At 54.4% G+C, this 26,594-nt stretch overlaps 2 protein-coding genes across 6 annotated transcripts in view; both read right to left on the reverse strand.

Annotated features, from left to right (window-relative positions):
- birc6 (baculoviral IAP repeat containing 6) overlaps nucleotides 1-26,594 on the reverse strand; it is a 106,180-nt gene that overhangs the window by 11,087 nt on the left and 68,499 nt on the right. For all 5 annotated transcript variants that reach the window (XM_038304592.1, XM_038304593.1, XM_038304591.1 and 2 more), the window contains 2 exons: nucleotides 2,952-3,174; nucleotides 1,263-1,408 (listed from right to left, as the gene is read on the reverse strand). In XM_038304592.1, the coding sequence (XP_038160520.1) occupies nucleotides 1,263-1,408; nucleotides 2,952-3,174 (369 nt within the window). The remainder of the gene's footprint in view (nucleotides 1-1,262; nucleotides 1,409-2,951; nucleotides 3,175-26,594) is intronic.
- Nucleotides 18,830-19,857, reverse strand: LOC119796166. The gene is made up of 3 exons (XM_038304594.1): nucleotides 19,763-19,857; nucleotides 19,516-19,727; nucleotides 18,830-19,350 (listed from the first exon to the last, which is right to left on the reverse strand). The coding sequence occupies exons 1-3, from the start codon at nucleotides 19,834-19,836 to the stop codon at nucleotides 18,995-18,997; spliced, it is 642 nt and encodes a 213-aa protein (XP_038160522.1). The 5' UTR covers nucleotides 19,837-19,857; the 3' UTR covers nucleotides 18,830-18,994.

Below are 26,594 nucleotides of genomic sequence, written 5' to 3' on the forward strand. Positions count from 1 at the left end.
GATACTTTTCTTACAAGGTTGGAGAGTTAAAATAAAAATGTATTTATTGTCCTTCAGGTTCAGGAAGTATTAAAAAATACTTCGGGGTGATAAATATTTTGATTTAAATCATTTAAAGATTAGAACCTTAAAGCAAAGAAGAAAACTTTCACCATATAACATTTATCCCCTAATTTATTCCAACATGATCTCTGTAGTTGTGCTGCTAAAGGCTCAGAATGCCGGAGGACAAGGGGACCACTTTTACATTCTACTTCTATTCTCCAATTCTAAATTATTTGCAACATTTTTGATCTCTCAATTTTTATTCTTGTAATAGTAGCTTAATCTGATGTGTTAAAACGCCTCCAGATGACATGTTGGGAAACATAAACTGAATCAGTAATGAATCTGAAATTTAGAATCAGAGTCAAAGGATCAAAGGTTGATAAAGAAAAACAATAAAAACTGAAACCGATTTTTCAAAGATAAAGGAAAGATTTTGTTTATACTGGGATAAATGTGGGAAAGGAAACTGCATTTTAATGGTTTTAAAAAGGGACTTTATGTATTTTAGGATAACTTAAAGGGCTGAGAGCAAATGATTTAAACAGATGTATTCCAGCAGTTAAAGCTGCATTTCTTCCAGATATGGTTTGGAAACAAGACAAAGAGGCATGATGTGTCCCCAGAATCTATTAAAGGTCAACAGTAGGAGAAAAAAAAAGCAAAACAGATTAATTATTCTAATTTAAACAGTTAGAATAAAAACGGATTATAAGCCAAACTACATCATTAAACAATAGTCTCCTGCTGGTTGGTTGGGGCGCTTTGCCAGTGGCCGTCTGTTAATAGAGGGGTCATAAATCTGTCACGTCTCAAACGCTGCCAGCTCCTCTCTGATTAATCATGAGGGACACGGCGGGACTTATCACGGAATGTTCCACATTAAGACCTCTGACAATGATCTCAGGCTGTCTCCTCCATCTCACACACCCCTCCATTACATCTAATGGGCTGGTTTCCACCCCAGTGATCGGTCACAGGACATTCTGTGGGAGCAGAGGATTAATACTGGGAGGTCATGTGACAGGAGAGATTTTTTTGGGGGGTGGGGGGGCTGACTAATGACTGGGATGAAGATCCATCCAGAGGACGGGTTTTAACACATTCCTTGTTTTCCCGTTGGGCTGACAGAGTTCAGGTCCAAACCCTTAGCTCTAAAGCTCAGAACGGTTTCCATGACGGCAGATCCCTGCTCAGTTCCTTCTGTGTATACGCACCCTGATTGGCCTGCCGCAGGCTCGTCGTTGCTGCATGGACGATCTCCGCCGTCCTCTGGATGTCGGGAACCAGCAGGGTCAAACCCTCAGGTTCTGGGTCTGACCCCTCGGGTTTCACCACACCTTTGCTCTTATCCTTTTTTGACCTGGAACGCAGAAACACAGTCATGGAACCAGGAGCGCTTTCTCATCACAGCCTTTAGTTGGGGGATCATCACTCACTAGAAGGTTTTTAGCTGAGTTCAGACTCTCAGAGCATACTTCAGAGCAGGATGGATTTACCCTGCGTCCAGAATTTACTCGAAACGAAGTCATTTAGAATGTTTTTAGAGCATAAACAGTAGTGTATAGGATTTCCTGAAAGCGCGTTCATGAGCATACGGAAGCCGGCAGACCAAACCAGCGCATTCAGCTCGGCAAAGAACTCATGCTCTTCCTCAACACTGAAGTCCTCAGACATTTTTCTTTCGTTGTTTCTTTCTTTGCACAGGTAAACAGCACATTTCTTCTTCTACGCTTGCATTATCGGCAGAGCAGACGCTGAATGCGCACTTTCATCTGGTTTGGTCTGCCGCGGTTTCCGTAGACTCGTGAACTCGCAGGCTTGCGCTTTGAGGAAATCCTATACACTACTGTTTATGCTCTAAAAACATTCTAAATGACTTCGTTTCGAGTAAATTCTGGATGCTACCCACTCAGGACACTTGGAATACATTGGACGAGCAGTATGGAGGAATATTGACACGTTTTTTGTTGACTTTTATGGACCTTTCTGTCTCAGGCGCCATAGACCTCCATTATTTGAATGTCAACAGACAGCAAGAAGCCTCCCAGATCTCCAGATGCATTTGAGATATCAAAAAAGTACTCCAGAGTGTTGTTCAGCATGGGGGTGAGTAGAAAGTGAAGGCTAATCAATTTTTGGGTGTACTATTCCTTTAAGCTTAAAGAGTAGGCTTAAAACTTTCCTTTTTAATAAAGCTTACAGTTAAGAGGGGCTCAGGTTATCCTGAGCTATCTCTATAGTTATGCTGCTATAGGCTTAGACTGCTGGAGGACATAGGGACCCCTTTTTCATCATTCTGCTTCATTCTATATTCTCCCATTCTGCAGAATCTGTGAGTTCTATTTCGTTCTGCTCTCTCTGCTTTTTCTCATAGTAGCTTCATCTGGTCTGTTCCTGTTTGGCTGTGACTCCATCCTGGAGAGAAACATCTGCTTAAAGTGTTGAGATGAAGTGTTGAGCTTAAGCCACCGCGGGTCTGATTCTGGCTTCATTTCTAAGGTCAGTGTTTCCATCCCCTTCAGTCAGCTTTCAGCCACCATCTCTATGGGGGAAAGTGATGATGCAGCCGCCTGACATGTTATGATGAAGGAAACCAAAGATTCTCCTGTGATCTAAATTGTAAATCTTCTCAATGAGACGCTCTGGGAATCATTGCTGCTATTAGACAATTAAAGTTCAGCTGATGCCCTGATCTGGTTGGATGTCGTCTCTGTGAACCAGTGGCTGCTCTTCTTCCTCATCAAATGAACAAAGCTAACTGAGGGCTTCAAATACATCAATACTGAAAACAACACTTGGAAAAAAGCAGCATGATAAGAGGCGCTGCTTGCTCCGGGCCACTAGGGCGAGACAGTCCTCTCCAAACCCCTTCAGGAGCTCTGTAGCCACGCTGGACGCCGTACCTGAGGCGGTTGGTGTACGTGTCTACACAGGTCTTCATCTTGGCCAGCAGCAGGCCGACAGAAGTCTGCCCCTCCGAATGCTCTTCGTCGTCTTCCTCCTCGTCTCGTCCGTGGTCCCCAGACAATGGCAGCAGCAGTGGAACCAACGCGGTGTAGGTGGAGATGGCCCTGAGCAGCTCCAGCAGCGCTCTGTACAGCGGAACATGGCGGGCCATATCCAGAACTGGACAGAGAGAGAGACAGAGAGAGAGAGAGAGTGAGTCAAAGCCATGCCACAAGGCGGACTCTCACTTCTCAAAAGTGAAGTCAACTTCACTCCGTTCTTTAGAGAGCTACGGCTTCCTACGTAGGCCCCTTCAAACACCAACAGGACCTGGAAAAACTGGTTTACCTGAAAATCCTCTGCTGTGTTTTAAACAAGGTGTAAGTAGAAAATACTATTCTATTAAAAGAAACAATAAAAACAGCATCAGGTAACGACATCTTTAGACATCTTTAGACATCTTTAGGCTTGAACTGATTAATTCTGGGTGAGTTGTGGCGTTTTAAAACCATGTTTCTGGATCCAGATGGGAGCTCTGCTGTTTAAGGCTACGTTCACACAGCAGCCTGAAGGGACCCAAATCTGACTCTTTTGCCCATACACTGAAAAAAAATAATTGAAATCTAGATAAGTCATTATTTCTTAAAAAAAGTGATTTTTTTATTACTTGAATTGAGGAGGTAAGTGAGACACTTAGCCAATGGAACAAGACAATTTACATTTAAAATAAGAAAATAAAACAATTTAATTGACTTTTTTCAAGTGTATATGATCTAATTACCTCGTTTTAAGAGTAAAAATCATTTCATTGGCAATTAATCCTATTTATCTACTCAAATTAGGGTTAAATACACTTAAATTAAGAAATGTTGACTTATTTCTACATTCTTTTAGCCCAAATGCGACCTGGATCTGACTTTTCATGGCAGTCTGAACAACACAGATCGACTTTTTCCAATGCAACCCAGGACACTTGGCTGTGTGGTCCGGAATCCGAAATAGAATCTGATCTTTTTAAATGCGACCTGTGTCTGAACGGCCAGGTTACATTCATTATCATACATTACATTACATTCATCCGCCATTAATACCCAACAAAGGTCACTATTCTGCATCTTGCTACACAGAAGTGGAAAGAAAAACAACAACAATGGCGGATGATGATCCAGAGAGTATTATTTGTTTAACCATATTGAAAAGATTGTGGGTAAGATCGCTAGATGTGCTCTGGCACTACCATCCATGTTTACTTCCGTAAAAACTTAGTGTGACGGACTGCCATCAAGTCAATGAGTCGATGCAATCAGCTGGTTTTCCTTAGATAGTAAACTATGAATAAATCTGGCTGTATGATGTAAAGTACCTTGAGATGACGTGTTGTGAATTGGTGCTATAGAAATAAACTGAACTGAATATAAATAATCATCATCCCCACCACTAGGCAAACACCAACACACACATTTGGGAGGATGTCTGATATTGGTGTCATTGCAGATTACCAATATTATCCTTAATGAAAAACCAGCCACGCTGTTCACGTTTGGACAAAGCACGGGGGAAAGGACCTGCAGACGGAGAGAGGACCGCGCAGTGAGGACCGCGCAGTGTGTTGGAGAGAGAGAGAGCGACAGCGGCCCGGCGTGTTGGAGAGAGAGAGAGCGGCCCGGCGTGTTGGAGAGAGAGAGAGCGGCCCGGCGTGTTGGAGAGAGAGAGAGCGGCCCGGCGTGTTGGAGAGAGAGCGACAGCGGCCCGGCGTGTTGGAGAGAGAGAGAGCGGCCCGGCGTGTTGGAGAGAGGGAGAGCGGCCCGGCGTGTTGGAGAGAGAGAGAGAGCGGCCCGGCGTGTTGGAGAGAGAGAGAGCGGCCCGGCGTGTTGGAGAGAGAGAGAGAGCGGCCCGGCGTGTTGGAGAGAGAGAGAGAGAGAGAGCGGCCCGGCGTGTTGGAGAGAGAGAGAGAGAGAGAGCGGCCCGGCGTGTTGGAGAGAGAGAGAGCGGCCCGGCGTGTTGGAGAGAGAGAGAGAGCGGCCCGGCGTGTTGGAGAGAGAGAGAGAGCGGCCCGGCGTGTTGGAGAGAGAGAGAGGGAGAGCGGCCCGGCGTGTTGGAGAGAGAGAGAGGGAGAGCGGCCCGGCGTGTTGGAGAGAGAGAGAGAGAGAGCGGCCCGGCGTGTTGGAGAGAGAGAGAGCGACAGCGGCCCGGCGTGTTGGAGAGAGAGAGAGAGAGAGCGGCCCGGCGTGTTGGAGAGAGGGAGAGCGGCCCGGCGTGTTGGAGAGAGAGGGAGAGCGGCCCGCGTGTTGGAGAGAGAGGGAGAGCGGCCCGGCGTGTTGGAGAGAGAGGGAGAGCGGCCCGGCGTGTTGGAGAGAGAGAGAGAGAGAGCGGGCCGGCGTGTTGGAGAGAGAGGGAGAGCGGCCCGGCGTGTTGGAGAGAGAGAGAGAGAGAGCGGCCCGGCGTGTTGGAGAGAGAGGGAGAGCGGGCCCGGCGTGTTGGAGAGAGAGGGAGAGCGGCCCGGCGTGTTGGAGAGAGAGAGAGAGAGAGCGGGCCGGCGTGTTGGAGAGAGAGGGAGAGCGGCCCGGCGTGTTGGAGAGAGAGGGAGAGCGGCCCGGCGTGTTGGAGAGAGAGGGAGAGCGGCCCGGCGTGTTGGAGAGAGAGGGAGAGCGGCCCGGCGTGTTGGAGAGAGGGAGAGCGGCCCGGCGTGTTTGGAGAGAGAGAGAGAGAGAGCGGCCCGGCGTGTTGGAGAGAGAGGGAGAGCGGCCCGGCGTGTTGGAGAGAGAGAGAGAGGGAGAGCGGCCCAGCGTGTTGGAGAGAGAGAGAGAGGGAGAGCGGCCCGGCGTGTTGGAGAGAGAGAGAGAGCGGCCCGGCGTGTTGGAGAGAGAGAGAGAGGGAGCGGGCCGGCGTGTTGGAGAGAGAGAGAGAGAGAGCGGGCCGGCGTGTTGGAGAGAGAGGGAGAGCGGCCCGGCGTGTTGGAGAGAGAGGGAGAGCGGCCCGGCGTGTTGGAGAGAGAGAGAGAGAGAGCGGGCCGGCGTGTTGGAGAGAGAGAGAGAGAGAGCGGGCCGGCGTGTTGGAGAGAGAGGGAGAGCGGCCCGGCGTGTTGGAGAGAGAGGGAGAGCGGCCCGGCGTGTTGGAGAGAGAGAGAGAGGGAGAGCGGCCCAGCGTGTTGGAGAGAGAGAGAGAGGGAGAGCGGCCCGGCGTGTTGGAGAGAGAGAGAGAGAGAGCGGGCCGGCGTGTTGGAGAGAGAGGGAGAGCGGCCCGGCGTGTTGGAGAGAGAGGGAGAGCGGCCCGGCGTGTTGGAGAGAGAGAGAGAGGGAGAGCGGCCCCGGCGTGTTGGAGAGAGAGAGAGAGGGAGAGCGGCCCGGCGTGTTGGAGAGAGAGAGAGAGCGGCCCGGCGTGTTGGAGAGAGAGAGAGCGACAGCGGCCCGGCGTGTTGGAGAGAGAGAGGAGCGGCCCGGCGTGTTGGAGAGAGAGAGAGGCGGCCCGGCGTGTTGGAGAGAGGGAGAGCGGCCCGGCGTGTTGGAGAGAGGGAGAGCGGCCCGGCGTGTTGGAGAGAGGGGAGAGCGGCCCGGCGTGTTGGAGAGAGAGAGAGAGAGAGCGGCCCGGCGTGTTGGAGAGAGAGAGAGAGAGCGGCCCGGCGTGTTGGAGAGAGAGAGGGAGAGCGGCCCGGCGTGTTGGAGAGAGAGAGAGAGAGAGCGGCCCGGCGTGTTGGAGAGAGTGAGAGAGAGGAGCAGCCCCGTCCGGTTGGAGAAGAGAGAGAGTGAGAAGCGGCCCCGCGTGTTGGAGAGAGAAGAGCGACGAGCGCTCGGCGGTGTATGAAGAGAGTAGAAGAGATACGGATGCCGCGGTTGGTAGAGAGAGAGATAGAGAGCGGTCCTGGCGAGTTGGAGTAGAGAGTGGAGACGCGGTCCACCGGCGGGTGGAAGAGAGAGGGAGAGCGTCCCGGCGTGTTGGAGAGAATAGAGAGAGGATAGCGGCCCGGCGTTGTTGAGTGAAGAGAGAGGGAGAGCCGGCCCCGTGTTGGAGAGAGAAAGAGTAAGCGACCCACGGCGTGTTGGAGAGAGAGAGAGAGCTACAGCGTCCCGCGTGTTGGATAGAGAGAAGCGTCCCAAGGCGTGATTGGAGATGAGAGAGAGCCCCGGCGTGTTAAGAGGGAGAGCGCCACGGCGTGTTGAGAGAGTGAATGCGGCCCGGCGGTTGGAGAGAGGGAGAGGCGGCCGGGGCGTGTTGAGAGAGGAGAGATGAGAGAGCGGCACCCGCGTGTTGATAGAGAGATAGAGAGCGTCCGCCCGGACGTGTTGGGAGAGAAGAGATTGAACGCCCCCGGCGTGTTGGAGAGAGAGAGAGAGTAAGCGGACCCCGTGTTGAGAGAGAGAGAGAGAGAGCGCCCGGCGAGTTTGGGAGAGAGAGAGAGGAGAGAGAGCGCCTCGGCGTGTTTGGAGAGAGAGAGATGCGACAGCGGCCCAACTGCGGTTGGAGAGAGAGATAGCGCCCGGCGTTTGAGAAGAGAGAACGGCGCCGTCGTTTTGGAGAGAGGGAGACGACACGTCCCGGCGTGTAGAGTAGAGAGATAGAGCGGGCCCCGTGTTGGAGAGAGAGAGACGAGCAAGCGAGGCCCTGGCGTGATGGAAGTAGAGGATAGAGCGTAGCCCGCGATGTTGGAGAGAGGGAGACGGCCCGCTTGTTGGAGAGAGTGAAGCGGCCCGGCGAGTGTTGAAGAGAGAGAGAGAGAAGCGCCCGTCAGTTTTAGAGAGAGAGAAGAGCGCCCCGTTGTTGGAGAGAAGGAGAGCGGCCACGCGTGTTGGATGAGTAGAGGAGGAAGCTGTCCCTGCGATGTTTGGAGAGAGAGTGAGACGGCCTGGCGTGGATGGAGAGAGAGCGGAGACGCCAGTCGTGTTGGAGTATGAGAGGGAAGCGTCCCGTCGTTTAGGATGAGAGAGGGAGGAGCGGCCTCGAGCGTGATTAGGAAGGAGAAGAGGGTAGAGGCTGGCCCAGCTTGTTGGAGAGAGAGAGGAGAGCGCCCGGCGTGTGGAGAGGAGAGAAAGAGCGGCCCGTGTTGAGAAGAGAGAGAGCGCCCGTCGTTGGAAGAGAGAGAGAGAGTAGAGCCCCGGTCGTGTTGGAGAGATAGAAGGGGAGTCCGGCCCGCGTTATAGGAGAGAGAGGAGAGCGCCCGCGTGGTTGGAAGAGAGAGAGAGGGAGAGCGCGCCCGCGGGTTGGAAAGGAGAGTAGAGAGAGAGGGCGAAGCGTGCCTCGGGCGTGTATAGAGAGATAGAAGTAGAGTGAGACGAGCCCTGCTTGTGTTGAGAAGATATAGACGGAGAGAAGAGCGCCCCGCGTGTTTGGTGAGATATAGAGATAGGAGCAAGCTGCCGCAAGGCGTGTTGGATTAGAAAGAGATAGAGAGAGGCGGTTCCCTGGCGAGTAGGATGAGAGAGGTGAGAGCGCCCGGCGTGTTGGAGAGAGAGAAGAGAGGGAAGAGCGGCCACGGCGTGTTGAGGAGAGATCAGGAGTAGAGCGGTCCGACGGCGTTTGGAGATAGAGAAAGAGAGAGAGCGTCCCGGAGGGTTGAGAGAGGCGAGAGAGTGACGGCCGGCTTGATGGAGAGAGAGGTGAGAGAGTAGAGCGGCCCGGCGTAGTTGAGAGAGATAGAGAGATGAGAGAGAGTCGGACCACGGGCGTGATATTGACGAGAGAAGAGAGGGACGGCCCTCGGTGTGGAGGCAGAGAGGAGATGCGCCCGGCGTTTTTGGAGAGAGAGAGCAGAGAGAGCGGCCCGGTCGGATGGAGAAGAGATAGGAGGAGAGCGGCCCCGCGAGTTGAAAAGAAGAGTAGAGAGAGGAGACGCCCGTCGATCAAGAATTTGTAGGTGTAAGGATTTAATTACTCAGCGTGATGGAGAAGAGAGTGAGGGAGCTGCCCGCGATGATGGATGAGAGAGGTGAGATCGTTTCCCTGCGTGGTTAGGAGAAGAGAGAGAGAGAGAGCGTCCCGTCGATGGAATAGAGAGAGGGAGAGCGGACCGCTGTGTATTGTGGAGTAGAGGGAGAGCGTCCGCGTGTTGGAGAGAGGGAGAGCGGCTCCTCTGGCGTTGTTGGGAATATAGGAGAGCGGCCCGCGTGTTGGAGAGAGAGAGATAGAGAGCGGAGTGCCCGCGTGTTGGAGAGAGGGGAGAGCGGTCCCGCCGTAGTTGGAAAGGAGAGCGTTCCCGGCGTGGTTGAGAGAGTAAAGATAGAGAGCGTGCCCCGGCCGTTTGTAGAGAAAGTGAGAGAAGAGAGCGCCCTAGCGTTGTTGGAGAGAGGAGAGCGGCCCTCGTCGTGTTGAGAGAATGAAGTGGAGAGAGGAGCGGCCCGCGTGTTGGAGATATAGGGAAGCGCCCGCGTGTATGGAGAGAGAGGGAGATGCGGCCCGGCCGTGGTTTGAGAGAGAGAGATAGAATGTGCGGGCCGGCCGTTGTTTGGAGAGAGAGAGGAAAGCGGCCCTGCGAGTTGGAGAGAGACGAGATAGCGGTCCCGGCGTGATGAAGATGAGAGAGAGGGAGAGCTTTGCCCAGTCGTGTTGGACGAGAGAGAAAGAGGAGAGCGGTCCCAGGCGTGTTTTGAAGTAGAGAAGGGAGGAGCGGCCCGTGGCGGTTGTTGGCGAGAGAAGAGGGAGAGCGCCCTGCGGTTGGAATAGAGAGAGAGGGAGCGGCGCCGCGTGTTGGAAGAGAGGTAGAGAGAATAGAGAGCGGCCCGGCGTGTAGGAGAGATGAATATGCGTGCCCGGCGTGTTGGAGAAGGGCGAGCGCCCGGCGTGTTTGAGAGAAAGGAGAGCGGCCCGGCGTATGAAGAGAGAGAGAGAGAGAGCGCCCGGCGTGTAGAGAGAGAGGAGAAGCGGAACCCTCCGAGAATGGTAGAGTAGGGATAGCGGGACCCGGCGTGTTGGAGAGAGAGAGAGAGAGAGCAGCCGCCCGTGCTGTTGGAGAAGTAGAGATGGAGAGAGAGCGGCCCGGCGAGTTGGCAGAAGAGAGGAGAGGGAAGCGGGCCCCGGCGTGTTGGAAAGAGAGAGCAGAGCTGCGGGCCATCGGCCGTATTTGGCTAGAGGAGAGTGCGCCCGAGCGTGTTGGAGGAGAGGAGAGCGAGTAGCCCGGCGTGTTGAGGAGTAGAGAAGAGCTGCCCGGCGTGTTGAGAGAGAGAGAGAGAGAGCGGAGCCACGAGCGTGTTGTTGAGAGAGGGAGATAGAGCGGCCGCGTTTTGGAAGAGGGAGAGGCGTCCCCCCTCCCCGGGCGTGTTGTGAGAGAGAGAGTGATAGAGAAGCGGTGGCCCGGTGCGTTGTTGGAAGAGAGAAGAATAGAGAGAGCGGCCCTGGCGTTGATTGTGGAAGGAGAGTGAGGAGCGTCCCTGCCTGTTGGGAGAGAGAGAGGAGAGCTGGCACCGGCGGTGTTATAGAGAAAGAGAGAAGAGAAGAGAGAGACGGCCACGTGCTGTTGGAGAGAGAGAAAGAGAAAGAGCGCCCCGCGCCGTGTTTGTGAAAGTAGAGCGTCCCGGCGTTTGAGAGAGAGAGAGCGCCCTGTCGTCGTTGAGAGGAGGAGAGAAGGAGAGAGCACCCAAGGGGCGTGTTTGGAGAGAGAGAGAGAGATAGCGTCCGCGTGTTAGGATAAGAGAGTAGAAGGGAGAGACGGCCCGGCGATGTTTGGGAGAGAGGAGGGAGAGAGAGAGCCCCGGCGTGTTGGAGGAGAGGAGAAGCGGTCCCGCGTTTGTGTAGAGAGATGAGAGAGGAAGCGAGGTCCCCAGCGTGTTTTGGAGATAGAGAGAGAAGGGAGAGCTGCCCGAGCGTGTTTGGAGAGAAGAGAGAGAGAGAGCCTGGGATCCACGGCGTGTTGGAGAGGAGAGAGAGAGAGTAGCGGGCCGGCAGTATGATGGAGAGAGCGGAATCGCCCAGGTCGTGTTGGGAGAAGAGAGGAGAGGAGTAGAGCGGGCCGGCGTGTTGGAGAGAGTAGAGAGATAGACGGCCCGGCGTGTATTGGAGAGAGAGAGGGAGAGCGCCACGGCTGTTGGAGAGAGAGGGAGAGGCAGCCGGCTTTGGAGAGAGAGGAGAAGAGCCGGACCCGGGCGTGTTGAGAGAGAAGAGAGAGAGCGGTCCACGGCTGTTGGCGAGAGGGAGATGCGTCCTCGGCGTGTTGGATGGAGAGATAGAGAGAGACGGCCAGCCGTGTTGGAAGAAGAGAGAGCTAGACTCCGGCGTGTTGGAGAGAGAGAAGAGAGATCGGCCCCCCTCGGTTGGAAGAGGAGAAGCGCCCGCGTGTTGACTGTGAGAGGGTGACGCCCGCGTGGTTGGAGAAGAGAGAGCGGCCCGGCGTGATTGGAAATAGGAGAACGGCCCGCGTGTTGAGATAGAGAGAGAGAGAGCGGGCCGCGTTGTTGTTAGAGAGAGGAGAGCGGACTGTCCCGGCGTGTGGAGAGAGAGAGAGAGGGGAAGCGCCCGCGTGTTGGAGAAGAGAGAGTAGAGGGAGAGCGGCCCGCTGATTGAGAGAGAAGAAGAGGAATCGGACCCGCGTTTGTGTAGAGAGAGAAGAGAGGGAGCGGCCCGGCGTGATTAGGAAGGATAAGAGAGAGAGAGCGTCCCGTCGATTTGGAGAGAGGGAGCGGCCCGCGTGTTGGAGATGAGGAGAGCGGCCCGCTGTTTGAGAGTAGGGAGAGCGGTCCCGGCGTGTTGGGAGAAGAGGAGAGCGGCCCGCGTGAGTTGGAGAGTAGAGAGAGAGATAGAGAGGGTGAAGCGTCCGCCTCGGCTAGTAGAGGAGAGAAGAGGAGAGCGGACCCGGCGTGTTTGGAAGAAGGGAGAGAGAGCGTCCCCGGCGTGTTGAGCGTAGAGATGGAGACGGCCCAGCGAGTTGAGAGAGGAGAGGGGGGAGAGAGGGAGAGCGGGGCCCAGACGGGTGTTGGAGCTGAGAGAGAAAGAGGAGATCCATCCCCACGGCGTGTTGGAGAGAAGGCTAGAGGGAGAGCGGACCCGAGCGCGTAGTTGATGGGAGAGAGATAGTAGAAGGGCGCGGGCCCGGCGCGTGTTGGAAGAAGGAGAAGAGAGAGAGCGGACCTTGCGGTGGATGGAGATGAGATGGAGAGTCGGAGCCCGGCGTAGTCTGGAGAAGGTGAGAGCGGTCCCGCGTAGTTGGGATAGTGAAAGCGGGCCCTGGCTTGTTGGAGATAGAAGAGAGAGAGCGCCCGGCGTGTTGGAGAGAGAGATGAATAGAGAGCGGCCCTTGGCTAGATTTGAGAGAAGAGAGAGAGGGAGAGCGGGCCCGGCGTGTTGAGAGAGAGAGACGGTTTCCCGTCGTGTTGAGGAGAGAAGAGGAGAAGCGTCCCACTGGCGTGTTGGAGAGAGGAGAAGAGCGGCCCCGTGTCTGAGCGGAGAGCAGAGAGATGATCGGTTCCCGTCGTGTTCGGAAGAGAGAGAGAGAGAGAGCGATCGCCGCTGTGTTTGGAGAGAGGAGAGCGCCCGGCGTTGTTGGGAGAGTAGGGATAGTCAGATGCCCCGGCTTGCGTAGGCGAAGATAATAAGAGAGATAGCGGCCCGGCGAGTAGGAGAGAGAGAGAGAGAGAGCGACCGGCGCGTTGGAGAGAGGGAAGCGCCCGCGTGATGTAAGAGTAGGGAGAGCGGTGCCCGCCGTGTTAGAGAGTATGGAGAGCGTAGCCTCGCGGTGTTGTGAGAAAGAAGAGGAGAGAGAGCGGACACCCGCTGTTGGATGAGAGAAGAAGAAGATCGGCCCCGGGCAGTGTTGGGAAGAAGCGAGAGAGAGGGAGAGCGCCCACGTGTTGGAAGAGAGATTAGAGCGGCCTGCTGATGGAGAGAGGGAGAGCGCGCCCGGCTTGTTAGGAGAGAGTGGTAGAGCGGCCCGGCTGATTGGCTAGAGAGAGAGAGAGCGGGGTGACCCGATTTCCCGGCTGTGTTGTAAGATGAAGAGAGATAGAGAGCGGCCCGCGAGTGTTGTTAGAGAGGAGATGCGCCCGGTCGTAGTATTGATGATGATGGAGAGCGCCCGGGCGTGTTGGAACAAAGAGAGAGAGTAGAGAGAGAGCGGCCACGGCGTGTTGGAGAGAGAGAGAAGAGAGAGACGGACCCTGCGTGTTAAAGAGGGAGTCGGCGAGCCCGGCGTGTTTGGTGTAGAGGGAGAGACTGTCCCGCGTGTTGGAGAAGAGTAGAGAGGAAGCGCTCCGACGGCGTGTTAGTGAGATGAGAAGAGAGAGCAGCGGGCCCCGTGTGTGGAGAGAACGGAGAGCGGCCCGCGTGTTGAGATGAGAGAGAGATGCGGAACCCACGTGTTTGGAGATAGAGGAGAGAGAGAGCGAGCCCGCGTGTTGGAAAGAGAGAGAGAGAGAGAACGCCGGCTGTTTGGAAAGAGAGAGATGAGAGAGCTACCAACGGCGTGTTAGGTAACGAGAGATGAAGATAGCGGCGCCGGCGAGTTAGGGAGAGAGAGGAAGAGCGCCCGCGTGCGTTGGATGAGCAGTAAGAAGCAGTGACAGCGGCCCAGCGTGTTGGAGATATAGAGGGAGAGGGAAGGCGGTCCACGTGCGTGTTGGAAGAAGATAAGAGAGAGAGAGCGCCTCAGGTAGCCCGCGTGTTGGATGAGAGGAGAAGAGAGGGACGGCCGGCCGTGTTGGAGAAAGAAGGGATGTAGCGCCACGGCGTGGTTGGAAGAATTAGAGATGAGAAGAGAGGCGGCCGGCAGTGTTGGAGAGAGATAGAGAGAGAGCGGCCCGAGTTGGAGAGAGAGGGAGAGCGACCCGGTAGTTGATGGAGTAAGAGGGAGAGAGCCCTGCTGAGTGGGAGAGAGAGAGGAGGAGAGCGGCCCAGCGGTTGGAGAGAGAGAGAGAGGGAGAATCGCCTCGCGTGTTTTGGAGAGAAGAGAAGAGAGAGCGGGCCGCGTAGTTTGTAGAGAAGGGAGAGTCCGGCCCGGCGTGTTGGAGAGAAGGAGACCCCGCTGTTGGAGAGATAGAGAGAGAGGAGAAGCGACCCGGACGTGTGTGGAAGAGAAGAGAGAAGGTGAAGCGGACCCGGGCGTGTGGGAGAGAGAGAGAGAGGGAGACGACCCTCGTGTTGGAAGAGAGAGAGAGAGAGCGCCCGGCGTGTTGGAGAGAGAGAAGAGCAGGTCCAGTACGGCGTGTTTGCGTAAGAGAGATAGAGCGCCAGCGGGCCAGGCGTGTTTGAAGAGAGAGAGCTGGCCCGGCGTGTATGAGAGAAGATTAGAGGCCCGCGTTGGTGAGAGAGGAGCGGCCCGGGCGAGTTGGAGGTATAGAGGGAGACGCCCGGCGATGTTGGAAGAGGTAGAGCGGCCCGCGAGTTATTGGAAGAAGACGAGATGAGAGAGAGAGCGTCTCCGGCGTGTTAGGAGAGATGAGGAGAGAGCGCCATCGGGCGTGTTGGAGAGAGAGAGGAGAGCAGGACCTCCGGTTGGAGAAGAGAGAGAGAGAGCGCCCGGTACCCGCGAGTTGAGAGAAATTAGAGAGTGCGGCCCGAACTGTTTGGAGAGAGAGAGAGAATAGAGAGCGCCCGGCGTGTTGAAGATAATGAGAGCGAGAGCGCGACAGCGGCCGCGGCGTGTTTGAGGCGAGCGAGTCGCAGAGCGGCCCGTCGTTAGTGGCTGAGAGAGACAGAGATGACGGGCCCGCGTGTTATGGAGATAGAGAGAGCGACAGCGGCCAACGCGTGTATGAGAGAGAGAGAGTGCGCCCGGGCGTGTGGAAGAGGGAGATTCGGGCCCGGCGATGTAGAGAGAGAGTGAGAAGCGTCCCTAGGACGGATTTAGCGAGAGATAGAGAGAGAGCGCATCACCTCGTGTTGGATTAAGACAGAGAGTAGCTCCCGGCGAGTTGATAAGGAGAGCGTCCCGGGTGATTGGAGGAGAGAGAGGGAGAGCGGCCCGCGTTGAGAGGAGAGGTGAGGAGCGGCCCAGGCGGTTTGGAGAGAGAGATGAGAGGAGAGAGCGGCCCCGCGTTGTGGAGAGAGAGGAGAGCGGCCCGCGTGTTTGGAGAAGAGGGAGAGCGCCCGGCTGTTGGAGAGATGATGAAAGGGGGGAAGAGAGATAGAGCGGTCCGCAGTGTTGGTCGTAGTATAGAGGGAAGAGCGGAGCCAGCGGCGTGTTGAGAGATAGATGAGAGAGAGAGCGGGCCCGGGCGGTTGAAGAAGAGAGAGAGAGGGAGCGATGCGTCCCAGCGTGAGTTGGTAGAGAGATGAGAGAGGGAGAGCGGCCCAGCGTGTTGGAGAGAGAGAGAGAGGGAGAGCGGCCCGGCGTGTTGGAGAGAGAGAGAGAGAGAGCGGGCCGGCGTGTTGGAGAGAGAGGGAGAGCGGCCCGGCGTGTTGGAGAGAGAGAGAGAGAGAGCGGCCCGGCGTGTTGGAGAGAGAGAGAGAGGGAGAGCGGCCCAGCGTGTTGGAGAGAGAGAGAGAGGGAGAGCGGCCCAGCGTGTTGGAGAGAGAGAGAGAGGGGAGAGCGGCCCGGCGTGTTGGAGAGAGAGAGAGAGGGAGAGCGGCCCGGCGTGTTGGAGAGAGAGAGAGAGGGAGAGCGGCCCGGCGTGTTGGAGAGAGAGAGAGAGAGAGCGGCCCGGCGTGTTGGAGAGAGAGGGAGAGCGGCCCGGCGTGTTGGAGAGAGGGAGAGCGGCCCGGCGTGTTGGAGAGAGAGAGAGAGAGAGCGGCCCGGCGTGTTGGAGAGAGGGAGAGCGGCCCGGCGTGTTGGAGAGAGAGAGAGCGGCCCGGCGTGTTGGAGAGAGAGAGAGCGACAGCGGCCCGGCGTGTTGGAGAGAGAGAGAGCGGCCCGGCGTGTTGGAGAGAGAGAGAGCGGCCCGGCGTGTTGGAGAGAGGGAGAGCGGCCCGGCGTGTTGGAGAGAGGGAGAGCGGCCCGGCGTGTTGGAGAGAGAGGGAGAGCGGCCCGGCGTGTTGGAGAGAGAGAGAGAGAGAGCGGCCCGGCGTGTTGGAGAGAGAGAGAGAGAGCGGCCCGGCGTGTTGGAGAGAGAGAGGGAGAGCGGCCCGGCGTGTTGGAGAGAGAGAGAGAGAGAGCGGCCCGGCGTGTTGGAGAGAGAGAGAGAGAGAGCGGCCCGGCGTGTTGGAGAGAGAGAGAGAGAGAGAGCGGCCCGGCGTGTTGGAGAGAGAGAGAGAGCGACAGCGGCCCGGCGTGTTGGAGAGAGAGAGAGCGGCCCGGCGTGTTGGAGAGAGAGAGAGCGGCCCGGCGTGTTGGAGAGAGAGAGAGCGACAGCGGCCCGGCGTGTTGGAGAGAGAGAGAGCGGCCCGGCGTGTTGGAGAGAGGGAGAGCGGCCCGGCGTGTTGGAGAGAGGGAGAGCGGCCCGGCGTGTTGGAGAGAGAGAGAGAGAGAGCGGCCCGGCGTGTTGGAGAGAGAGAGAGAGAGAGCGGCCCGGCGTGTTGGAGAGAGAGAGAGAGGGAGAGCGGCCCGGCGTGTTGGAGAGAGGGAGAGCGGCCCGGCGTGTTGGAGAGAGAGAGAGCGGCCCGGCGTGTTGGAGAGAGAGGGAGAGCGGCCCGGCGTGTTGGAGAGAGGGAGAGCGGCCCGGCGTGTTGGAGAGAGAGAGAGGGAGAGCGGCCCGGCGTGTTGGAGAGAGAGAGAGAGAGAGCGGCCCGGCGTGTTGGAGAGAGAGAGAGAGGGAGAGCGGCCCGGCGTGTTGGAGAGAGGGAGAGCGGCCCGGCGTGTTGGAGAGAGGGAGAGCGGCCCGGCGTGTTGGAGAGAGAGAGAGCGGCCCGGCGTGTTGGAGAGAGGGAGAGCGGCCCGGCGTGTTGGAGAGAGAGAGAGCGGCCCGGCGTGTTGGAGAGAGAGAGAGAGAGAGAGCGGCCCGGCGTGTTGGAGAGAGAGAGAGAGAGAGCGGCCCGGCGTGTTGGAGAGAGAGAGAGAGGGAGAGCGGCCCGGCGTGTTGGAGAGAGAGAGAGAGAGAGCGGCCCGGCGTGTTGGAGAGAGAGAGAGAGAGAGCGGCCCGGCGTGTTGGAGAGAGAGAGAGAGCGGCCCGGCGTGTTGGAGAGAGAGAGAGAGGGAGAGCGGCCCGGCGTGTTGGAGAGAGAGGGAGAGCGGCCCGGCGTGTTGGAGAGAGAGAGAGAGAGAGCGGCCCGGCGTGTTGGAGAGAGAGAGAGCGGCCCGGCGTGTTGGAGAGAGAGAGAGCGGCCCGGCGTGTTGGAGAGAGAGAGAGCGGCCCGGGCCCGGCGTGTTGGAGAGAGGGAGAGCGGCCCGGCGTGTTGGAGAGAGGGAGAGCGGCCCGGCGTGTTGGAGAGAGGGAGAGCGGCCCGGCGTGTTGGAGAGAGAGAGAGAGAGAGCGGCCCGGCGTGTTGGAGAGAGAGAGAGAGAGAGAGCGGCCCGGCGTGTTGGAGAGAGAGAGAGAGAGAGCGGCCCGGCGTGTTGGAGAGAGAGAGAGAGAGAGAGCGGCCCGGCGTGTTGGAGAGAGAGAGAGAGAGAGCGGCCCGGCGTGTTGGAGAGAGGACTGCATGCTCCATTCGCGCCAGCTAAAGCTGCGTTCACACCGGGGGCAGCTGGCGCGACAGAAGCAGCGAGTTTACATGCAAAGTCAATGGTTGACGCGCGTCAAGGCGCAGCAAAAGGTCCCGCGGCGCGTTTCGAGCAGCAAGCGCAGCGCGTCTGAGCAGCTGAAGCAGCGCGTCGGGCGCGTTTTGGCATCTGACGCGCGTGACGCGCCGCAAACGCGTTGCTGCTCGAGATGGAAAAATTGAATTTTTGCTGCTCGACGCGCCGCGTCAACCAATCAGAGAAGCTGATCTGGGAGCTGGCTGGGAGAGAGACACAGCGCTGATGACACAGACCGCTCTGATTTCTCCTCTTAAACAGTTTATTAAAGCATAATTAATTTAAAATATATACATCTGCCGGCAGAATATGTTCGCTTTTATTATTCTGGTGCCTGCAGATCGGATTATTTAGATGAAAAACACCTACCAGCCACCGCGGTAAACCGCGAGGAGGCGACCCGACCAGAGGCTGCTGATTAATGGATTCCTTCTGTCGGCGCACCGCCGGTATGTGGGGGTCTGAGCGGCTCCGACAGAAATAACAGTGGGAGGCAGGATTGTAATCTGGATGAACTGACTCCACTGATGAAGTTTTCAGGTGTATTTTCTTACTTAAAAACATATTAAAACTACTTTATTCCCACTGATCACAGCAAATATAGCTGCAAGGCAGAGAAAGGATAGTGAAGCTCCGCACAACGCGCGTCAGAGCCACTTTTGGACCGCGCAGCGAGAGCAGCAAAGCTGCTTCAGACGCGCGTCAGAATTCACTGGTACAAGCAGCAAAAATGAAGCAGCAGACGTGATTTTGCTGCTTTTGGTACACCCCTTTTTACAGGCTGTCCACTGACTCTGCTGTTCCTGACTACCCTGCATTTTTTAAAATCTTTTTTACATTTTAGCTTATTTTTAACAAACTTCTTTTAAGTGAACTCTTTTTAAAAAACAAGAAAAAAATCAATCATTGAACTCTTAAACTAATAAAAGGTTTTAGGGCTCTGCTCACAATCACCGCAGTCCTTTTTTTAGTTGTTTTTTTTGGATGATCGCACCTCTCGGTGCCACAGAAACCAGGAAGTGGGTGGAAATAAACATTGGTTTGTTTTTTTCAGCCCGATATCGATGCTGATATTTATTCTACTTTCCTGATCATCAATAATTCTAACAGGATGATTTCTAGGAGGCTCAGAAACTTGAGCACCAATAAACCTACGAATGCTTATAAGTCCAAAGGAAACCAACAGAGCCAGGAAACATGGACCAGTTCAGACAAACTTCACTCAATCAGACTCTTACCTGCTGTTTCACATATCTTAAACCAAAGGGGAACTTTTATAGAAATAGACCAAACAGATCTAACCATTTTCACTGATAACGGATCCAGAGTTTACATCAGCAATGATCGGTGCATCTCCATCAGGAGCTGCTTTCCTCAACAAGCACCGATCCTTTAGATCTGCTGCAGTAAAAGGAGGGAACGGTCAGACTGAAACTATCGCAGGTTGGAAGTGCAGTGGAAATCTGACAACAATCAGATGGAGGATTTATTCCCGTCTGCTCCCCGTTCTCCATATTTAGTGTCCGTTATTGTTTTCTCCTCCTCCTCCATCATAAAGCGGTTGGTGGGTTCAGTTTCAGAGTTCCCTCCTTCCTTTCTTTCCTTGTGTCGGTAGCCATGGAGAGGACGAGTGTAGGTAGCCATCCATGGAGAGGGACATGTGTAGGTAGCCATCCATGGAGAGGATATGTATCTGTAGCCATGGAGAGGATGTGTGGCGGTAGCCATCCATGGAGAGAATGTGTGTCGGTAGCCATGGAGACGATGTGTGTCGGTAGCCATGGAGAGGGTAGCCATGGAGAGGATGTGTGTCGGTAGCCATGGAGAGGATGTGTGTCGGCAGCCATGGAGAGGATGTGTGTCGGTAGCCATGGAGAGGATGTGTGTCGGTAGCCATGGAGAGGGTAGCCATGGAGAGGATGTGTGTCGGTAGCCATGGAGAGGATGTGTGTCGGTAGCCATGGAGAGGGTAGCCATGGAGAGGATGTGTGTCGGTAGCCATGGAGAGGGTAGCCATGGAGAGGATGTGTGTCGGTAGCCATGGAGAGGGTAGCCATGGAGAGGATGTGTGTCGGTAGCCATGGAGAGGATGTGTCGGTAGCCATGGAGAGGGTAGCCATGGAGAGAATGTGTGTCGGTAGCCATGGAGAGCATGTGTGTCGGTAGCCATGGAGAGGGTAGCCATGGAGAGGGTAGCCATGGAGAGAATGTGTGTCGGTAGCCATGGAGAGAATGTGTGTCGGTAGCCATGGAGAGGATGTGTGTCGGTAGCCATGGAGAGGGTAGCCATGGAGAGGATGTGTGTCGGTAGCCATGGAGAGGATGTGTCGGAAGCCATGGAGAGAATGTGTGTCGGTAGCCATGGAGAGGATGTGTGTCGGTAGCCATGGAGAGGATGTGTGTCGGTAGCCATGGAGAGGGTAGCCATGGAGAGGATGTGTGTCGGTAGCCATGGAGAGCATGTGTGTCGGTAGCCATGGAGAGGATGTGTGTCGGTAGCCATGGAGAGAATGTGTGTCGGTAGCCATGGAGAGGATGTGTGTCGGTAGCCATGGAGAGGGTAGCCATGGAGAGGGTAGCCATGGAGAGGGTAGCCATGGAGAGGATGTGTGTCGGTAGCCATGGAGAGGATGTGTCGGTAGCCATGGAGAGAATGTGTGTCGGTAGCCATGGAGAGGATGTGTGTCGGTAGCCATGGAGAGGATGTGTGTCGGTAGCCATGGAGAGGGTAGCCATGGAGAGGATGTGTGTCGGTAGCCATGGAGAGGGTAGCCATGGAGAGGATGTGTGTCGGTAGCCATGGAGAGCATGTGTGTCGGTAGCCATGGAGAGAATGTGTGTCGGTAGCCATGGAGAGGATGTGTGTCGGTAGCCATGGAGAGGATGTGTGTCGGTAGCCATGGAGAGGATGTGTGTCGGTAGCCATGGAGAGGATGTGTGTCGGTAGCCATGGAGAGGATGTTTGTCGGTAGCCATGGAGAGGGTAGCCATGGAGAGGATGTGTGTCGGTAGCCATGGAGAGGGTAGCCATGGAGAGGATGTGTGTCGGTAGCCATGGAGAGGGTAGCCATGGAGAGGATGTGTGTCGGTAGCCATGGAGAGGATGTGTGTCGGTAGCCATGGAGAGGATGTGTGTCGGTAGCCATGGAGAGGATGTGTGTCGGTAGCCATGGAGAGGATGTGTGTCGGTAGCCATGGAGAGGATGTGTGTCGGTAGCCATGGAGAGGATGTGTGTCGGTAGCCATGGAGAGGATGTGTGTCGGTAGCCATGGAGAGCATGTGTGTCGGTAGCCATGGAGAGCATGTGTGTCGGTAGCCATGGAGAGGATGTGTGTCGGTAGCCATGGAGAGGATGTGTGTCGGTAGCCATGGAGAGGATGTGTGTCGGTAGCCATGGAGAGGGTAGCCATGGAGAGGATGTGTGTCGGTAGCCATGGAGAGGATGTGTGTCGGTAGCCATGGAGAGGATGTGTGTCGGTAGCCATGGAGAGGATGTGTGTCGGTAGCCATGGAGAGGATGTGTGTCGGTAGCCATGGAGAGGATGTGTGTCGGTAGCCATGGAGAGGATGTGTGTCGGTAGCCATGGAGAGGATGTGTGTCGGTAGCCATGGAGAGGATGTGTGTCGGTAGCCATGGAGAGGATGTGTGTCGGTAGCCATGGAGAGGGTAGCCATGGAGAGGATGTGTGTCGGTAGCCATGGAGAGGATGTGTGTCGGTAGCCATGGAGAGGGTAGCCATGGAGAGGGTAGCCATGGAGAGGGTAGCCATGGAGAGGATGTGTGTCGGTAGCCATGGAGAGGATGTGTGTCGGTAGCCATGGAGAGGATGTGTGTCGGTAGCCATGGAGAGGATGTGTGTCGGTAGCCATGGAGAGGATGTGTGTCGGTAGCCATGGAGAGAATGAGACGACTTTGCAATGAGCCGTCCCCCTCCTGCTCTTATTTCTGGTCCTTACAGCCATCGGGACCGTCCTCCCTCTCTCACAGTCTCCCTGCTTGGTGATGCAAGGCACAGCCCTCCCACGGTGACTAACCGGTGCGGGAGATCCAACCGTAATGCTGCTATCCCTGCTGGTTGCCATGGAGACAAACGCTCTGTAGCCGGAGCTTAGGATTTCTCTCCTCCCTCTGTCTGTGCTGGGATCTTTCTCTCCAGATTAAAATCTGTGGGAGCAGCACGGAGGCTGGGCGTCATCCACAGCCGATCGGCTCCCCGGCAGACATGATGGAGTGGAGCGCTGCAATAGGGGCTTTGTTTATGAGCTGCTCGCTGCTGAAGCCAAAGGCGACAGGATTTATGGAGGTGCACTGGAATAAGGCGGCAGGTTCCACTGGCAGAGTTTAGGAGGAGGAGGAGGAACCATCAGGCTGGGATGGATGACAGGAGACTGGTGCTGCTGGTGTTGAATAAACTCTGAGGAAAGAACAGAGTAGCAATAAGGGAAGGAGATGCAGCCATTTGGCAGGAGGTGCTGAGGAAGACGAGGAGAAACGATTCTCTGTGATCCAAGCCATCCCCCTCTTCCTCAGCGGAGGATCCACACGCTCAACACCCAGAAAGCATGGAGCCCCTGAAGGTGAGCCATCTTCTCCTTCTGGTCATGCTCTGAACTGAATGTTTTCTGAGGTCCAGCTCAGTCAAACAGGAGGAAACGGCTCCCTCTCTCATCTTCATCGTCTCACTGAAACTTTGGGTTTTTAACCCCTTTTCCTTCGGACAGAAGCCGATGACGCTGATGACTGCGCCGTCTTCTTCTGTCCCAGGGGTCTCTCTACCAGCTGAGCTGAGCATCAGCACCATGGGCACCACGGTCATCACCCTGGACGATGTCCGGGCGCTGGAGCTGAAGGAGGAGCAGGAAGAGTCCTTCCTGGCGCTGCTTGGCATTGTTGGCACGTTCCTCAACCTCTTTGTAATAGTTTTCGTCTACATTTATACCACGCTGTGAGAGGGGAGGGGGGATCCTACCCATCGATGATCAGACTGGAAGCAGAGCCATTCCCGGTCTGACATGAAAATCGCTCCCAGATCTAGATGGAGGACCCTCCCAGAAGCAGCAGTCATAGCGCCAAACCCAGCGCTGGTGGAGAGGTAGCGAAGGGCTGGGGGACCAGGACTGAGTTTGGAGCGGCTGGGAGGCGACCCGGCCCGACAGAGGACAGCGGTGTCTGAATGCCTCTAATGCTACGTTCAGACCGCACGCAACAGAAGCAGCAAAAAAACACTGCTGCTTCATTTTTGATGCTGGTACACATTAGGATCCGACTTCTTAAGTGCATCTTTGATGGTCCTGAAGTGCGTCCAATAAAATGTGTCCCCTCAGTTAATTTACACGCTAATAAACTATTTCAGTGATCATAGCGCTCTGCATCAGCAGTGCTGTGTCTGTCTCTCTGACAGCTCCCAGATCAGCTTCTCTGATTGGTTGATGTGGCGCGTCCAGCAGCAAATGATACATTTTTTCCATTTTTTTCAACTCCAGCAGCTGCTTCTGAAGCATTTCAGCGGGTCAGATGCTCAGAAGCTCATAGAGCGCTGCAGGACCTTTAGCTGCGACTTGATGTGCATTAACCATTGACTTTGTATGTAAAGTAGCTGCTTCTGCTGCTTCAGGAGCGTGCGGTCTGAACGTAGGATAAGGGTGCCGCCATTTGTCAAAAGGCTGCAGCTCTTCTGACAGGAACCATGAGGAGGAGCTCCTGGAAGGCCAAGGTGTCGTCAGACACCTTGCATTGTGGGAAATAAACCAAGGAATGGGAGCTGCTGTGAGCCAAGCTGACAGCAGCTGAATCTTCTACTTCTGCATGTATTGTGGTGCAGAAGGCTACACTGCCCCCTAGAGTCCAGCAGAATACCGGGGACGCTGCGTCAGCCATGTTCCTCAGCAAAGCATAGACTGAGCTCATTCCAGGAAGACGGCATGGTGCAGAAGGACTGCTGGGAAAGAAAACCCTCTTCTGGGATCAAAATTGAACATGTGGAGATATTTTCATATTGAGGTCTTCACATAAAATGTTAATTATTTATAATCAGACATATCTGAACTTCTGCTGCTTTTTCCTCTCATGTTGAAAATAAGATGTTTATAAAACGCGTCTCTGAGAGTCTCAGTGGTGTTTCTATGAACATTTAAATAAGTCTACATGTATTCATCAATGATTCATATTTAAAAAACCTACTAGTCTGCAGAAGTTTTGAGCAGGCTCAAGATTTCTCAATGTATGCCAGCATATGCTCATACGCATAAGTTCCAGGTCAGTTATCTGATCGTTGAGATACGTTAAGTGTAAGTTACTCATAAGTCGTGGCGTCTAGCTTATCCTAAACCTATGAGTAACTTCTGCATAACATATGCGTAACTTATCAAGTCTCATCTCCAACGCATATCAACATATCCGACATGTTCCAGCTACTGTATAATGGCGTATTGGCAGCGTTTTGGTTCACAGGAGGAAACGGTCAGTTCTCCTCCTGACTTCATCCCCATCATAGGGTGAGCCAGAAGGTGAGTGTGATGGATCCTCCATGCGTTCACGACCACCACCAACAAACTTCCTAGCCGACATGATGCTGAATCTGCTGCCACTGCAAACCTTTCTTACTTTTTTTTTTAATTTATTTATTTATTTATTTTTGGCTGGTGGTAAAAAGCAGCTAGGTTAATAAAGATATATTTTTATGTAGGCCGGGCGCATCGATGCCCCTGAGGGAAGCAGCTTTAAGAGATGCTTCGTAATGCCCATGAATTGTGCATTATTTCATGGGCGTTGTGCTGTCGTGCATTATGCATAAGTTAGGCTGTCGTTGGACATCAGTTCTGGACTGGTTATGAATACTCTATGTATACCCCTGTATGCCAGCGCTTTAGAAAGATTCTGGGACGTCGGGCATACGTTGGTTGAATTGAGTTGCTATAATGCTGATGCTGCTGAAAAATAGTGTCTGGGTGGATCCTATGGTACAGGAAGGGGAGTAGGCTGGGTTCGGACCCGGATCCCATGGTGGTTCTGGTTCTACTGTCTCGTTTCCTACTGTTATTGATAAGGGTTCTGCAGCCATGTCCAACCCTCCTGGTTAGCATGAAGCTGCTAGCTAGCCCAGCCCTTCAGAGTCATCCACACTGAGGCTGAGTCCCTAAATCCCACCATCATTATATAGAGCGGGGACTTTATAGTGAACCGCACTACTTTTCACTCCTCTGTCACATGACTCCGCCTCCCCACCTGGTGCCTGCGCCATCTTTGTAATTTGTCGCTGCTGTGATTACAAATCTCATATTGCTATGTGAGGAGAGTTCTTGCAAAGGATTCTGGGATATATCTGCTCGTCTAATTACCATAAATGTTTACTACTTTTCAAGGTATATTGTGGGAAATTTTGAATCCACTACTTTTTCATCCAGTAAACACTCATTTAAAATGCCGTAGCCACTATATAGTGCCCTATGAAGTGGTTAGGGAGGACATTCGGACACAGCCTAACTGATCTTTTCCTCTTCCTCCCTTCTTTCATGTGGCAGCTTTGGTGCGCCACCCACTAGTGTGGCCTGAGTATTACCACCTCCATTACAGCTTTAGGTGGTTTTTAATCCGTTCACTCAAGTGTTCCGGTTTGGACACCGTGTGGACTTCTGAAAGTTTTACATCCTGTTAAAAAACTGCTTTAATATATGCAACACAGCAATGACCAAGCTGTAACCCAGGCAGATGTGTGGGCCAACAGTCCACCACCGTGGCTTTGCTCCGTCCGCGTTCGGTCAGAATGATGGGACTCAAAGGTCGCTTCATCAGAGGCTTCATGATGCAGGCAGGAGGAAAACCAACCTCCAGCCTGCGCCAGAGAGCAGACTGAATGTGCAGGAAATGTGGTTTCTGATGAAGATAAATTAGTCCTCTAGCATCATTCAAAGGTATTATCTCACATTAATGGCCTAATTCCCTAAGATAGAGTGCACTGGAATAATACTGTACCCCAGAAGGCTGCTCCAGGGCAGCGCTGATTAGTGTGTGCTGGGTGGAATGGGCAGCAGGGCTGAGCAGCTACTCAGAGCCTGAAAGGTTACACCAGGTGAAAAATAATGCTGCTGCTGCAGAGAAAGGGTTAAATCTGCATTGTAGCATCTCATTTTTATTTTGTTAATGCCTAAAAACAATAAATTTGACCCGTAGGATGGTCTCTCAATGTCCTCAGGGGCTTTTATTAATTAGCCGCAAACAGCAAAGGTCCGATCAAAACAGCTCAACAGAGAAGATCTGTTTGTGCCCATTGTGCTTAACCTGACTCTGCCAAATGGAAACCTTCCGTTGAAATAATTTTGGGAAGGGGCGAAAATACTGGTTAGCTGATTGGCCTATGTTGGTGATAGACGGGCCAAAGAAACCAATCAGATCAACGAAGCATATGACGTACTGACAGCCAGGCTACTCTTGCCGAAACCAGTCAGAAGAGCAAAAACATCTTTTCCTCTGAGAAAAGCCTACAGAGCAGTGTTTTGCTCTTCTTTTAGTGAAGAAATACTCTGTAATTCCGATAAAACTTGCTCGATAGCCACGCTAACGCTAGTTTCATCGGCTGAAACCGCCATGTTCTTTAGACTGAACTGTCGCGCTTCTCGTTGCGTCACACCTCAACCCGCCTCAAAGCCAACGCTGATTGGACGTTCGTTTGGTGAACGGCTCCAAATTTTCTTTAACGGAGAGTCTCCAGACTGATCTGCGAGTGAAATCTTGAAAGCTCGCGAGATCAGGATGGTCTCACCAGGCTACATTGTGCTACGATCACAGCAAATGATCAAAAGCTCTTGCAGATGCTGACGCTCCACATCGATCAATCAGAGAAGCTGATCTGGCAGCTGGCAGGCAGATGGACACAGAGCTGCTCATGCAGAGTTGGCAGCATCAGGCTGTCAGAAATCTACGTTTATAAAAATATGAGGAGGCTCAAACTCTATTAGCTCCACATTAAAGAAGATTTCTGCTTCACTGCTTTTTGGTGTTTTTCAAGTGTATGGCGATCTGACCTTAAATAGTTTTTTTTGTACATGACTAAATGGATATATTTATTATATCTA

This window comes from Cyprinodon tularosa, unplaced genomic scaffold (genome assembly GCF_016077235.1).
Source record: "Cyprinodon tularosa strain WSP-4 unplaced genomic scaffold, ASM1607723v1 ctg539, whole genome shotgun sequence".
NCBI lineage: Eukaryota > Metazoa > Chordata > Actinopteri > Cyprinodontiformes > Cyprinodontidae > Cyprinodon > Cyprinodon tularosa.